This window comes from Argopecten irradians, chromosome 3 (assembly GCF_041381155.1).
Source record: "Argopecten irradians isolate NY chromosome 3, Ai_NY, whole genome shotgun sequence".
Classification (NCBI taxonomy): Eukaryota; Metazoa; Mollusca; class Bivalvia; order Pectinida; family Pectinidae; genus Argopecten; species Argopecten irradians.
Window position 1 is genome coordinate 38679869 of NC_091136.1, and position 13972 is coordinate 38693840.

The following is a 13972-nucleotide window of genomic DNA, read 5'->3' on the forward strand; positions in this document are numbered from 1 at the left end:
AGTGACCACGGGTCAGTGGTTTTTCTCCGGATAATCCACCTTTCCTCCACCTTTCACGTTCTTTTAAAAATGAGCCTGGCTGTTAAAAGGACGTTGAACTAATCAAACCCAACCAAAATTTAAAATCTTTGTATTTCTAAACTGACCCTTCTTCCACCCATCCATCCATAGATTTGGCTTGTATCTCAGGGGATTTTAATTTAAACGACCCCGGGGATTTCATTTAAAAACAAGAGCTGTTGGAGAACAGCAAAGCTCGCCTATTCAGAAGAAGTTGATGTTCAAGTATTTAATATCTAAAAATATCAAGCAGTGCCCTCAGTCTATATTATTTTGCCTCCAACAGAAGGTGAAATGTCTTCTTTTGCAGTATAAAATTTATGATGACTTAAGCTTAAACAATAGACAAAATAGAAACTTGCTCAAAAACTTTAACATGGAAATATGACAAATTAACAGACTCAAAAAACCCCTAACAATAGACAAAATAGAAACTTGCTCAAAAACTTTAACATGGAAATATGACAAATTAACAGACTCAAAAAACCCCTAAAGGGCCCCAAATTGGTTGTATTATCACGTTCAGCATCCATACACATTCGGAAAATAAAATCATAAACATTTATGATGACTTAAGCTTAAACAATTGACGAAACAGAAACTTGCTCAAAAACTTTAACGTGAAATGGGACGCCAACGCTGACGCCGACGCCGACGCCTGGGTGACAACATTAGCTCCCCCTATTCTTCGAATAGGCGAGCTAACTAGTGACTTCCAACTAACTAACTTACATATACGACCAGAATACGCAACCAACACAATAGGGGTAAGGTTTACAATGTCATCAACATCAAGCACAGCGTGCGTGTTTTTATTTCGTTTGTGTTATTCTGTCGGTTTTTCAATTCAAATAAGAATAATTTTGTAAAACCTATCTATTCCTTTCGAATTTATTTTAATCAAAACTACACAACAAAATTAAGATGACGAAGTTCGCTTACTTGTAGCTCCCTATGGATCGCCATACTTTGAAGGTCAGTACTGGCTGTATATACAGTGGTCAGCTGTAAGTGTTGGTCAAGTGATTCACCTTCATGTTTCCTCACAGCTTCCATAGATCCCTGCCACGAGATTCTAGATGATTTATGTGTGATTATAATACATTTGTACGTTAATTTGCGTTTCCATACCATTTTTTTTATTCCTTTAAGTTGCTGTCATAGTCTAATTGTGCATTGTCAGAGTCGTATCAACTTGGCGACCTCGAATCACAGTTGATTTTTTGTTTTTTTTATGTTTCAAAGAAATAAATGTGAGAAATTGTTACACTGTACAATTACGAATAACTACGTATTATATTCCACACCTTAAATTAGAAGTGTTGAATTATCATGCCTAACTTTATTCAAATCATACTTACTGAAAAACCACATCCCATATTCGAAAATTTACAATGAGATTGTCTTTGGGGGCATTCTTGTTCATGATCCTTCAGCTAAAATCCAAAATGATAAAACCTATATGATATGCAGTTTCATTATATATCACCACTACACGCAAATTGTCGCGTTTCTACATCAATTTACATAATATCATTTAATTGTGTATATGGATGTTTACAGTATATTCCAATGTATAAACAAGAGGCCCAGAGGGCCTGTATCGCTCACCTGGTTTGTAATGCCAACTACTGTTGTGAATACAGGTTCATTGTTTCTTTTCTGAAGGAATTTCAATATTTACCTCTAATTCCCCTATTGGGCCCCGCCCTGGCTTCTGCCCCAAGGGGCCCTAAGGGGTCAGAGACAAAATGTATACAAGTTCTGTTCCCCTTCCCCCAAGGGTGTTTCTGGCCAAATTTGGTTACAATCCATGTAGAACTCTAGGACAAGTAGCGATTTATAGGATTAACCTCTATTTCCCCTATTTCGCCCCGCCCCTCCTGCCCCCGGGGCGTCAGAGCCAAAATTTATACAAGTTCTGTTCCCCTTCCCCCAAGGATGTTTGTGGCCAAATTTGGTTACAATCCATGCAGAACTCTAGGACAAGTAGCGATTTATAGGATTAACCTCTATTTCCACTATTGAGCCCCGCCCCTCCTGCCCCCGGGGCGTCAGAGCCAAAATTTATACAAGTTCCGTTCCCCTTCCCCCAACGATGTTTCTGGTCAAATTTGGTTACAATCCATGCAGAACTCTAGGACAAGTAGCGAATTATAAGATTTACCTCTCTTTCCCCTATTGGGCCCCGCCCCTCCTGCCCCCGGGGCGTCAGAGCCAAAATTTATACAAGTTCTGTTCCCCTTCCCCCAAGGATGTTTCTGGCCAAATTTGGTTACAATCCATGCAGAACTCTAGGACAAGTAGCGATTTATAGGATTTAACTCTATTTCCCCTATTGGGCCCCGCCCCTCCTGCCCCCGGGGGGTCAGAGCCAAAATTTATACAAGTTCTGTTCCCCTTCCCCCAAGGATGTTTCTGGCCAAATTTGGTTACAATCCATGCAGAACTCTAGGACAAGTAGCGATTTATAAGATTTACCTCTATTTCCCCTATTTCGCCCCGCCCCTCCTGCCCCCGGGGCGTCAGAGCCAAAATTTCTACAAGTTCTGTTCCCCTTCCCCAAAGGATGTTTCTGGCCAAATTTGGTTACAATCCATGCAGAACTCTAGAACAATTAGCGAATTATAAGATTTACCTCTATTTCCCCAATTGGGCCCGCCCCTCCTGCCCCCGGGGGGTCAGAGCCAAAATTTATACAAGTTCTGTTCCCCTTCCCCCAAGGATGTTTCTGTCCAAATTTGGTTACAATCCATGCAGAACTCTAGGACAAGTAGCGAATTATAAGATTTACCTCTATTTCCCCTATTGGGCCCCGCCCCTCCTGCCCCCGGGGGGTTAGAGCCAAAATTTATACAAGTTCTGTTCCCCTTCCCCCCAAGGATGTTTCTGGCCAAATTTGGTCACAATCCATGCAGAACTCTAGGACAAGTAGCAATTTATAGGATTTACCTCTATTTCCCCTATTGGGCCCCGCCCCTCCTGCCCCCGGGGGGTCAGAGCCAAAATTTATACAAGTTCTGTTCCCCTTCCCCCAAGGATGTTTCTGGCCAAATTTGGCCACAATCCATGCAGAACTCTAGGACAAGTAGCAATTTATAGGATTTACCTCTATTTCCCCTATTGGGCCCCGCCCCTCCTGCCCCCGGGGGGTCAGAGCTAAAATTTATACAAGTTCTGTTCCCCTTCCCCCAAGGATGTTTCTGGCCAAATTTGGTTACAATCCATCCAGAAATCTATGACTAGTAGCGATTTAAAGGAAATGTTGACGGACGGACGGACGACGGACGGACGACGGACGACGGACGACGGACGGACGACGGGACGACGGACGACGCACCATGACATAAGCTCACCGGCCCTTCGGGCCAGGTGAGCTAAAAAGGCTGGTTTTGATTGAATTGATAACTTATATTAGCATTTTCGTTGATTTAAAAGCACGTACATAGAAAACACAGGGACAAAATGTTAACGTTTTTCACTGTCTAGCTTAAATGGTGAGTTTTCAAGTCTGGTCTTTTAACACTAATTTTGAAGAATGTCATCTCACACAACTGCGAATTGAACATTAAATATAAAGACATTGATCAAAGGGGTCATACAAATTGCACTCTTGATTGTCTTCCCATACCAAAAACCAAACTTGAAAAAAAAAATCTTTTACATTTCACATGAACACGTATTGCCCATCACGTTATTTATTTGAATCTAATGCTACCTACATCTTAACTAGCATAAACCTCACTATGAGATTGTTCTAAAAGAAGTTTTCCAAGATTCGGTTTCCTTCTGTGGTTCTTATTCTATGTTTGGCCAGCATAGAGAGACATCCTGACAGAAGTTTGGAATGATCCAATATCAACATTTGACTTGACAATGCTGACAATATTTGGATGAATTAATATTCCGACATTTTAATTCTGTATATCTATAACACAGGAATAAATATACACTTACATCTTCCCTCCGTAGGTTGGTAGCTCCGCAATCATTCGGACAGGCAATGGGATATTTTCTACACCGAAAGGATTCGTGATCCTAAATATAGATACATTGTGAAGAATCACTGTCATATATTTAATCAAAACAAGTTTAATAACCTCAAAATCACAGAAAAATATACTTTAAAACATCGACCTTTTTATAGATTTCATATCAACTTTTTATTTATAACCAATACTTCGACTGAAGAAGTGGATCAAAATAGTATGTTTACTTGTGTTTGATTGAAGATCGTTTCCTCCTGACAGTATGCACAGAGTATGTTTCTATACTGACATTGCTGCAGATGGTCCTCCAGGTTCTGTCTAGTTGTACATACATCACACCCGTTAGTCACAAAGCTACACTGTACCGCTTTGTAGTCACACCGTAAATCATGTCCCTGGTAACACAATACTAGTATCATCAGTATTTAACAAATACATAACAAACATACGCAAAATATAAATAAAAGATAATATATTTCTATGAACACCTCTTAAAATTCCGAACGGTTTAGGAACCAGTGTTCCAGGAGTGTCAGCGTCTTGAAAACTAGGTCAAATCTGTGTTCATTTAGTAATCATATGATGTCAACACATTTAATAACTTCACTAATTCATAGCTTTAACAGTAAATTAGTTTATTTATGGCCAAAGTAAAACTCTACAGAAATCTTACATCAGTTTCATCTTTCAACATGATATAAACAATTTATAACCTTATCAAATCTAAGCTACCTCTAGTTGCTTCCATTGCATTGTCTCCTTACAACCTCGATCTTTATTGGAGCAGTAAACAAGAAGTGTGGCGATTTCACGTCTGGCGCATGGATCCCGAAAAACCTGGAGAACAACCATCGAGGATGGAGATATGGCGTACAAGATAACAAACAATAATCATATTTAAAATGTGAGTTAATCTTTAATCCGTCACCTCCAATAATTATCTATAGATATAGCAGTATCAGGGCGATGACCTACCGATAAAATGAGTATTATTTATAAAACTGAGTATTATCTGTTACTCAGATATTAATAATGAGGTATTAGGATACAAAATGGTAAGTTTAATCGAAAAAATAAATGTCTGTGTCAGCAGTTCATTGGAGATGGTGATTATATGTTTTTAGTTGAGATTGCTTTACAATATGGCGGATTTTCTCAGAAATAGGTCTCAGATTATACCTTTAATAGATCGACATATACCTGAATCTGCGGTATATTATGTCTACTATCCAATATTAATATGTTTGAGTGAGATAAAACTTCAACGCCAACATTAAAAGAGCCGGACTATCACAAATATGGCGTAAGAATACATAATTAATGTAATAAATCCACCTCTTCTTTGGTAAGATAAGGCACACATGTGTCATCGTTACTAGGGCATCGCCATGGCGGCGGCTCTTCAAATATCCCGAAAGCGCACACCTCACACAGTCTGTGGCCACAAAGAGTCTGCACCGCGTCTCGAAGAACATCTCTGAGAAAAAAGTTGATCGAAATGTATCTCGCATAGTTATCATTGTTTTTCTACTTGACGCGAGACTCCGTGAGAATGATAAAATCATTTTTTTTGTCTATTTTTGAAAAATTTAAAGTTTAAAGTTTAAAAGTTCTGTTGCAATTTGATTGGGTTACGAATGATCCCTGGTAACAATGACACATGCGTGTCTAATCTTACCAAAGAAAAGGCGTAATTACCAGATTAAAATGGGTTTTTTTTACGCTCGCCCTATAACCAGTCAGGGTAATTTATGTACAAGCCAATGGAAATGAAAGAAAATCGGAGTACCAAAATATAAACCAGTTTCCTGTGTAAATGCTCATTAAAACCCAAAGTTAAAGGGCTAGTGGTAAAATGTAGAAGAGACAGCATATGTTTTTGAATATGATTATATGATATAATATTACTCGAATACAATTCATACCTGCATGCGATGCATCTATAATTTGTATCCAAATTTACAAAGAATGGATGCCCTGGAGGTGTCTGTTGCATGGAAAGCGAGACAAACTCATGGGACTCGGCCATTTCTGAAACGAAATATTATTACTGTTTCGTTAATTATTAATTGATTGATTGATAGATTGGTCTGACAGTAAATCTAAAATTTGTAGTACACTGCCTGAGTGGGCACATCTGTACATTGTTTTTTTTATCAAATGAATTAATTGATTTTATATGAAAAGGAGAAGAAAAAACTTCCTACCGATATATTTTAAATGGTAAAGAACGTGTCGTGAGGATCAATGCTAGAGATGTTAAAAGCAATGTTTAATATTATAATTGGTGAAGGAACTGTAGACAAAACCCATATCTCGATATTTTATAGTTGTTGCTACTGGGAAGAAACTATTCCTAAAGTTTCGAATGAAACAGGTTATTTTATGAAATAAATGAAAAAACCGAAAAGTCAATTCCAGTCGCTCCAAAACCTGGTACGTTAACATATGGGAGAAATACCAATGACTAATTACTGTTTACTCGTACCACTATCACAGCTATACCGCTATTGGCTGAAAATGACGTAAAGGGGACAGTTTTCCAGTGAATAAAACATACGATGAACAATGATAGAGTAAATATAGGTTAAAAAGGAATCCTTCTTTTTCTATAAATAGATAAATAGGAAATGTTTAGTCAGCACACTAGACTACTTCCCACGCATACCTGGATCTAGGTCCATAGCTAGGTCAATCTAGGACTGGGTACACAAACAGAGACGCTCAGTTTACACAAATCACGATCTCATGTTTCAGTTAATAAGTGTCCAAAGACGAATTAAAGGCTTTTGTTTTCTTAGAAATAAGGTCATAATTAATGTAATTATATACTAATTCACACAAACGTCCCATGCGATACCTTTGTCTACAGCGGTAAAATGAAACAAGAGAAATATGATATCATTAGTATTTTAGTAAAACTGATTTTTTTTTACTATCTTGTCTCATTGAAATATAAAGACAAACATAAGGAGACTAATTTACATGATACATACGATTTTAATTTTTTAGAAATGTGTAGCTTTAAAACAATGATAGGTACATATAGGACATATATAATTTATGTAATTATTTATAAAATTATATAATTATCATTTTATTTATAGTATTCTAAGATTATACTTTTCTAATCACAAATTACAACATCATCTCTAAGAATTTGCTTGATTTTAAATACCATTAATTCACAAAAAACTTCCTTGTATTTCGTCTCTGTTAAATGATTTTTTTGTACAAAGGAATGGTCATAATATGTTACGTTAACTTATGGAAATACCCTACCCTGTGAAGGTATTTGATGATCATGAATTTCGTATATTCTATTTGGCCATTCCTAGTAACAATAGATAAATTCAGCTGCGGTGGTCATATGTTTTAAAAAAGCAGAAATTTCCCTAACCAATATTTGTAATGCTTATTATTGCTAAATCGAAAATAACGGTTTGGGTCAACGAATATACAACTACAAAATTTAAGAAAAACCATTACATAACCAAAACCGATAGCGAAATAGAAACATGGAAAACATATATTGTCAATGTTGTATCGCAAGAATAGGGGTTTTCTGAATACATTGTCATTGATATTGTGAATGGAAAAATACAGTATTTATGGCATATAAATAAATCATTAGAGAACAAAAACAGATACCCATATTGTAAGGTTAATAATGTCAAAATGTGGAAATATTGGGCACCTATCGGGCACGACCCAGTTAACTAGACCGAATCATCGGTCTCTTAAGCCATTTTAAATTTTGTTTATATATATATATAATCAGTATATCCATAATTTTAAGAGGCAGATGATTCGGTCTAGTGATTACCATGATAGGCATGTGAAACGTGATGTTTTATTCACGAGTTGTCAACGGCCAATGGGATATTTACGGAAGGGAATTCCTAATTTGAAATGAAATAACATTAATGGTAACCCGGCCTTTATAGTTATATAATTTAACACGAAAAGCACAGACTCTATCAGAACAATCACGTTTTCTGAAAGCTCTGATATTCAGAGAATGGAGTAGGTCATGTTTATATGTAACCTATACCAAACCAGGTATGAACAATTTTCAGAACTACAGAAATCGAAAAAATAATTTTACCAAGCAAAATACAGTGAATACTATGATGCGATGTGGTTGACAAATTTAACACAATATTAATTGACGCTGATAGCAGATGCTTGTTTTTTTTTATTTCTCTAAGTGTTCATATAGAACAAAAACAAAAAATCGCCTCCCAAAATGACGATTCCTTGAATGACAACAATTACATTTAGACAGAAATTTCTTTTGTATTTTGTCATCACACTATGACCTAATATCAAAAATACAAAGTAATATAAGAATGAACTGTTAATTATTAAAAAAAACTACTGTATGTTGGATGAGTAACTGTTTTATGAAAGTTATAGCGATTTCTATCAATGTTTTCAGAAACCAGCTGTGTGTCATTTAAACGTAAAATGTTTCAGTGACGTGTTTTACTATACATTCTACTGATATCAATAGCTTCATTAGCATCACAAACCACATTCTGTAGCACAGTGCATCGCCATCTACATAATGAAAACAACGGAGTACAGAGTCATGCATACACGTAGGATAATACGTGATTTTCATTGAAGACATACTTGTGTGTTTACTTTCAATTTGGAAGCAATCTGAGATATGTGTATTTTTTTATCCTATTCATCGTCCAAAATGAATAGAATTAACTGTAAAGGAAAAAAAAAGAAATCTTCCCACAACTAATACTTTAGTAATCATTATGACTGGTTTATTAAGCTGGGGCGCCCCAAATCACTGGATTGTAGATAGATATAATTGATTGTTATCATGAAGATGATGCCCCTTCACATTATTCGTGGTTATCTACGACCCCTGGTCACAGACTCCACCCCCGCGTGTTCTCTCCCTCTGGTAATTGGAAAGACCTAGGATTATACCGCTGTGAAGTGCTCCATGAAGTATACGAAAGTTTCGTTTTATCGGAGGGAGACATCGTATGATGACACCACTTGTGATTGAATCACGTGTACATTTTTAACACACGTTTACATCTATTGAATGAAATAGTTTGTCTGATCACAATTATAGTTAACATTTACAAAACACAAATATATTTATTACCATGCTGCTGAGAGCTAAGCAGTAGCAGAAACTACCACTTTTATAAACTAGATTGTGTGTCTGTGTGTCTTGGCCAGAGATATAACCCTGTGCTTTTCCTCAAAGGGACGAGCGCTCAACTCAAGACCACAAGTGAAATGGTATAGACAGCATAATTGGAATGTTTGAAACAAGTCGATCGTGATAAAAAAAAAACTACACCTTCTCTTTATTTTTATTATTTACATAATACTAGCATGCGCAATTTTTGAAATTTAAGATCGCAAAACGTTGTGGAAGCAAAAGGAGACGTGTGCCCCATCCACTCAAAAGGTGAGGCGTCAATTGTAGAGTCATTTAGTTCAGATTATATAGTGTAAAACATGACAAAACTGTAAAACATACTTGAGTATGAAGATACAATAATTTTACTTGGATCAACACTTTAAGGTTCATAGAGTGCCATACATCCCTCGAATCATTAAGACACAGTCGTGACTGTAAATATGTTAAACGCATATAACAATAAATCCCAAATACACTAGCACTTGTGTCTTTTAAAACCTATATCAATTGACATGTCATTTTCATTCTATTGTTCGTCATTTTAAACCTTTGAACAATACTTTGTTAGTAAATATAACTAATTTAGCATACAAATGTATCCATCTAAGTCTTTATACAAAACATAATACAAGTATTTCATTCTAATTAGTTCACATTAACTTCCTTATATTTTGACCAGGTGACGACAAAAATACCCAACTAACTTAAAATTATTTTTATATTCTTTTTAGTCATTGACTTTTCCATGCTGAAACAGTTTACTTGACAAAGCGGAAAGGAATATATAAAATAATCCAAAAATGTAAAAACAAATACCTATATTGAAATATGTATGATGTACATAAAATCGTAATGTACTTATGAAGGGTTGGTGTCAGGATTACAACTATATCAACTTGATTTTAAATACGCTAGCTGTAAACAGACGATGTAACGACATAGTTTTTATGTAACCCCCGAAAGCTAAAATAAATAAATATCTATATTATTGAAGAGATGAAAATGACCGTTTTTAGCAAAATTAAAGTTTATACGCGATGACGTGCATCTAAAAAACAACAGACCATAATGAATGATTACGTGTACTCTGTATTCAATAAATGTAACTCATGTTTATGCATATATATATCAAACACGGAAATATTTTCAGACCTGCAATAAAAACCAGGAATAATTGGTTTTCCCTGACTACGATTTCGGGTGAATAGCGTGGAAAATTGGACCAACTCTTACAGCATGTGATTGACATTGGGTTTTTCTTCTTCTTTCTTATTTTTTTTCTATTTGGTGTGAATATCTCGTGCCTGTAAAGTTTTAAACTATATTGAATATTGATAATGCTCATAAGATAAAATACCAATATTGTTCAATAACTGAGCTTTCGAATCAATTCAATTTTCTTACAGAAAAACAGTTATTAGAAAATACTGGTCAGTGTATAAATGGCGACCGTAAAGGATGAAATAGCTGTACGACATTGCCTTATTAATATACAATTGATTATGAACAGTGACAATAAAACAGTGCCCAGTGACACTAGATACAGAAGATACACATCAACGGATGTCCTGACCCAAGCCATGGGAAACTGCATGCATAAATGTCTCAATTTAAAATAGATTTATTTCGTTCGAGATAAATATAGAGGGAACAAATTAATACCTATGAGTTTCATCAGTAGTGTCGTGTATCCAAAATCACTGGCTTCATCTCAAAATAAATACACTTTCTTTAACATAGTTGTAAGATACAACTGGAGATAACTATACAGTGGACATTTTAAACCCGTTCAAGATTACCGATGCTCGTCAATAACCCCGCCCACCCCTCTCACACCCCCATCCCCGCCTCCGATGTCATTGCATCTAACCCTAGAATGATACCAATGCATTCCATTGCTTTTGTGGTTGATAAAGCCAATTACAAGTGGCCCCTGAGGAGTTCTAGAGTTTTATCCCGTAGACTGTGAAGGGGATATTAGCTGATAAAAACAATTGAGGTTTGATCCTACCCCTGTTATCTTTACAAGTATCTAATGCGCAAAATTATCAACCGTACACAGTTTTCATCGTCTTCTTTATGCTTGACATGAATGACGTGAAGCAGTCATACACTGAACAAAAGATAATGACTGATTACGATTATGTTTGGATCAGTAACTGAAAAAAACACACACACAAAAATAAAATAAAATAAAACTGATAACAACGACAACATTGTCTGCTGTAAAAACGACAATACACACTCGGAATGTACATAACTACACGGATTTAACTATAGAAAATTATGAAGATTGAATTAGAAAAAAAATATCGAGTAAATTTTATGGAAAGGCATTATAGTTTTTGGGAACTTCGTAATAAAATAAACACAGAAATAGTATCATTAACACCCCCAGCCCAAACTTACCTCCAGTTTAATTACAGAAGTCTTGACTAATGTCAAATGTGTATCATAAAAGTGACAATAAATACCCCAATACACCAAAGGAATAGTAGCAAACAATGCCAGTCAAATAACTTAATATCTACACAAGGTTAGTCACTGTGAACTCTGATAACTGCCTAATCACATCAATGATTAATTCTAATGAAGAAAATATTTTATATATTGCCATAACAATATCGAGTTTTTTCTACGGGTCTCAGCGATTACAAAAGATCGTTGTCGCCCTTTTTCAAACGTTTTATACTTTAATTAATAAGAATTATTATGTAGTTCAGAATTTAGTCTCAGAAATGCTCATGCTTTCATGATTTTGTATCGAAGGAAATGTGTACTTTTTGTCACTGGTAAGCGATCATTTCAATTGTTTCCAAAATATATTAAAAAAGACCCGCTTCGTTTACATCAGTATCTTGCCCATTGAAAACTTCATTTAAAAGTGATATTTGATTAAAAAACATTTTAAAGACGTAAACTTTCCTCTTAGCAATCTACTAAAAATGTGAAGTAAGCAATAAATGCACTTAACACGTTTGTTGTACACAATGGCATATTATAAAAATATATTGAAGATAATTAAACCTTTACGAAACAGATTACAAATGTGTACTTTTTATCATTGATTTTGGTAAGTGATCACTTCAGTTATTCCCTAAACATATCTAACAATATAACACATCACTTCATAATAAGTATTATAGGTCCATAGAGAACTTCATTTAGAAGGGTTGCTTGCTTTAAAACCTTCCTTTTAGTAATTTACTTAGTGAATAGATTTCAAATCTTAAATGAGCACTTGACATATCTACACAATGACATATTATCAATTATATTGAAGATTATTAAAACGGATGATACAATTACGCTTAATTCAAAACAGAAACACTACAATGGTACTCACTGTGCTGAATAAAGCAATTAAGCTTCGACTAGTTTTTGTACCTAATTTATTAACAAATAGAAAATTAAGAGACATTTATCTACAAACATAATTAAATGTATTGCCATGTTGATTGTATGCTGAAAACTGATACAGCAACTGTAGTTGTTTCCTAAATACTGAGATATATATAGATAATTTTTATGCTAATGAAGATTATTATCAATTAGTGTTAAGATTACTAATTAACTTACATGGCAAGTAGTCGGTTCTCCACTTCTACTAACTAAAGAAACTTATGTTATTTTATCCTAATATCAGACATAGTGACCCACAAATCTATAACAAAAAATTCTCCGAAAAGATTGATCAGCACGAATAATATAGTAACGACACTTCCTGAAACCTAAATTTGGGAGCACGTAGATTTTCCAGGAACAATAATAGGCTAGGTTATATATTAATGCATCATTTACCTACATTGTGATATATATGTGTGTAGTTTTGTTTTAAAGTATGGAAAGGAAAAGAAAAAGGACATCTCTGACAAACTGATAAAAGTGTAATTGGTCATAAGGAAAAATTCTCACTGACATGAAAATAAAACCAATACTATTGTTGTTAACGTACTCCATTGCGGTTAAATATATATATCTAATACAGAAATGTAACTCAATGGACATAACATGGAATATAGCACTTATAAAAACACTATGAAATATTAGTTATAAATTGTTTACACTATCAACCGTACAATCGTCATATCGACAACATTCAGAATAGCTAGCTTTCAGATTAAGTTGGGAATACAGACGAAAACATCTATATACATAATGCGATATAAAAGACGACAAAGTCTCATTTTGGTATTGTTTGATCTGTTTCGGTCTATTGAACATGTGTTGGGGCGTTGCCCACGAAGATGCATCGATAGATAATAACGTGGTTACCGTCATGATCAGTTAAAACGAAACTAAGGCCGCTCCTTAGATGGTATTTTTACATAGCTGTAATACAATAGTTTGGAAATAACAGAATATCTGCTTAAATGAAGAATCAGTAGATCAAATATAGATCAATGTAATACCAAGGTGAAACAATTCATAATTATAACAGGTAAATAAAATAAAATACTAAAACATTTTTAATAAATTTTCAAATACATGTATATATAAACATAAATAGCATAAATATTAAAAACACATAATCATTTACAGTCTACATCCTAGGGTTTGAGAAGTTTTTGAAGTCTATTTCGGAACATGTCGAAAAAAATTGTCTAGGAATATCACATTTAACTTAATCGTTCAGAATATCCTAATATAAGAGCATGGAAAAGTCAAAGTTTCTTCTAGATTCAGCAATAGTATTACAGAAATCTTAAATTCAATTAATGTGTTTATGTGTGGTATAAAA

At 34.8% G+C, this 13972-nt stretch overlaps 1 protein-coding gene across 5 annotated transcripts in view; it reads right to left on the reverse strand.

The window, feature by feature from the left end:
* LOC138318510 (TNF receptor-associated factor 3-like) overlaps positions 1 to 13009 on the reverse strand; it is a 15197-nt gene extending 2188 nt beyond the window's left edge. The window contains exons 1-8 of one of the 5 annotated variants that reach the window (XM_069260941.1): positions 12811 to 13009; positions 5975 to 6080; positions 5475 to 5526; positions 4782 to 4886; positions 4277 to 4444; positions 4018 to 4098; positions 1422 to 1496; positions 1003 to 1122 (exon numbers count right to left, since the gene is read on the reverse strand). In XM_069260941.1, the coding sequence (XP_069117042.1) occupies positions 1003 to 1122; positions 1422 to 1496; positions 4018 to 4098; positions 4277 to 4444; positions 4782 to 4886; positions 5475 to 5526; positions 5975 to 6078 (705 nt within the window). In that variant the 5' untranslated portion in view covers positions 6079 to 6080; positions 12811 to 13009. Of the gene's footprint in view, positions 1 to 1002; positions 1123 to 1421; positions 1497 to 4017; positions 4099 to 4276; positions 4445 to 4781; positions 4887 to 5384; positions 5527 to 5974; positions 6081 to 12810 lie in introns of all 5 variants that reach the window. The other 4 variants (XM_069260940.1, XM_069260939.1, XM_069260942.1 and 1 more) reach the window with 4 other exon arrangements.
* Positions 13010 to 13972: the final 963 nt, after the last annotated feature.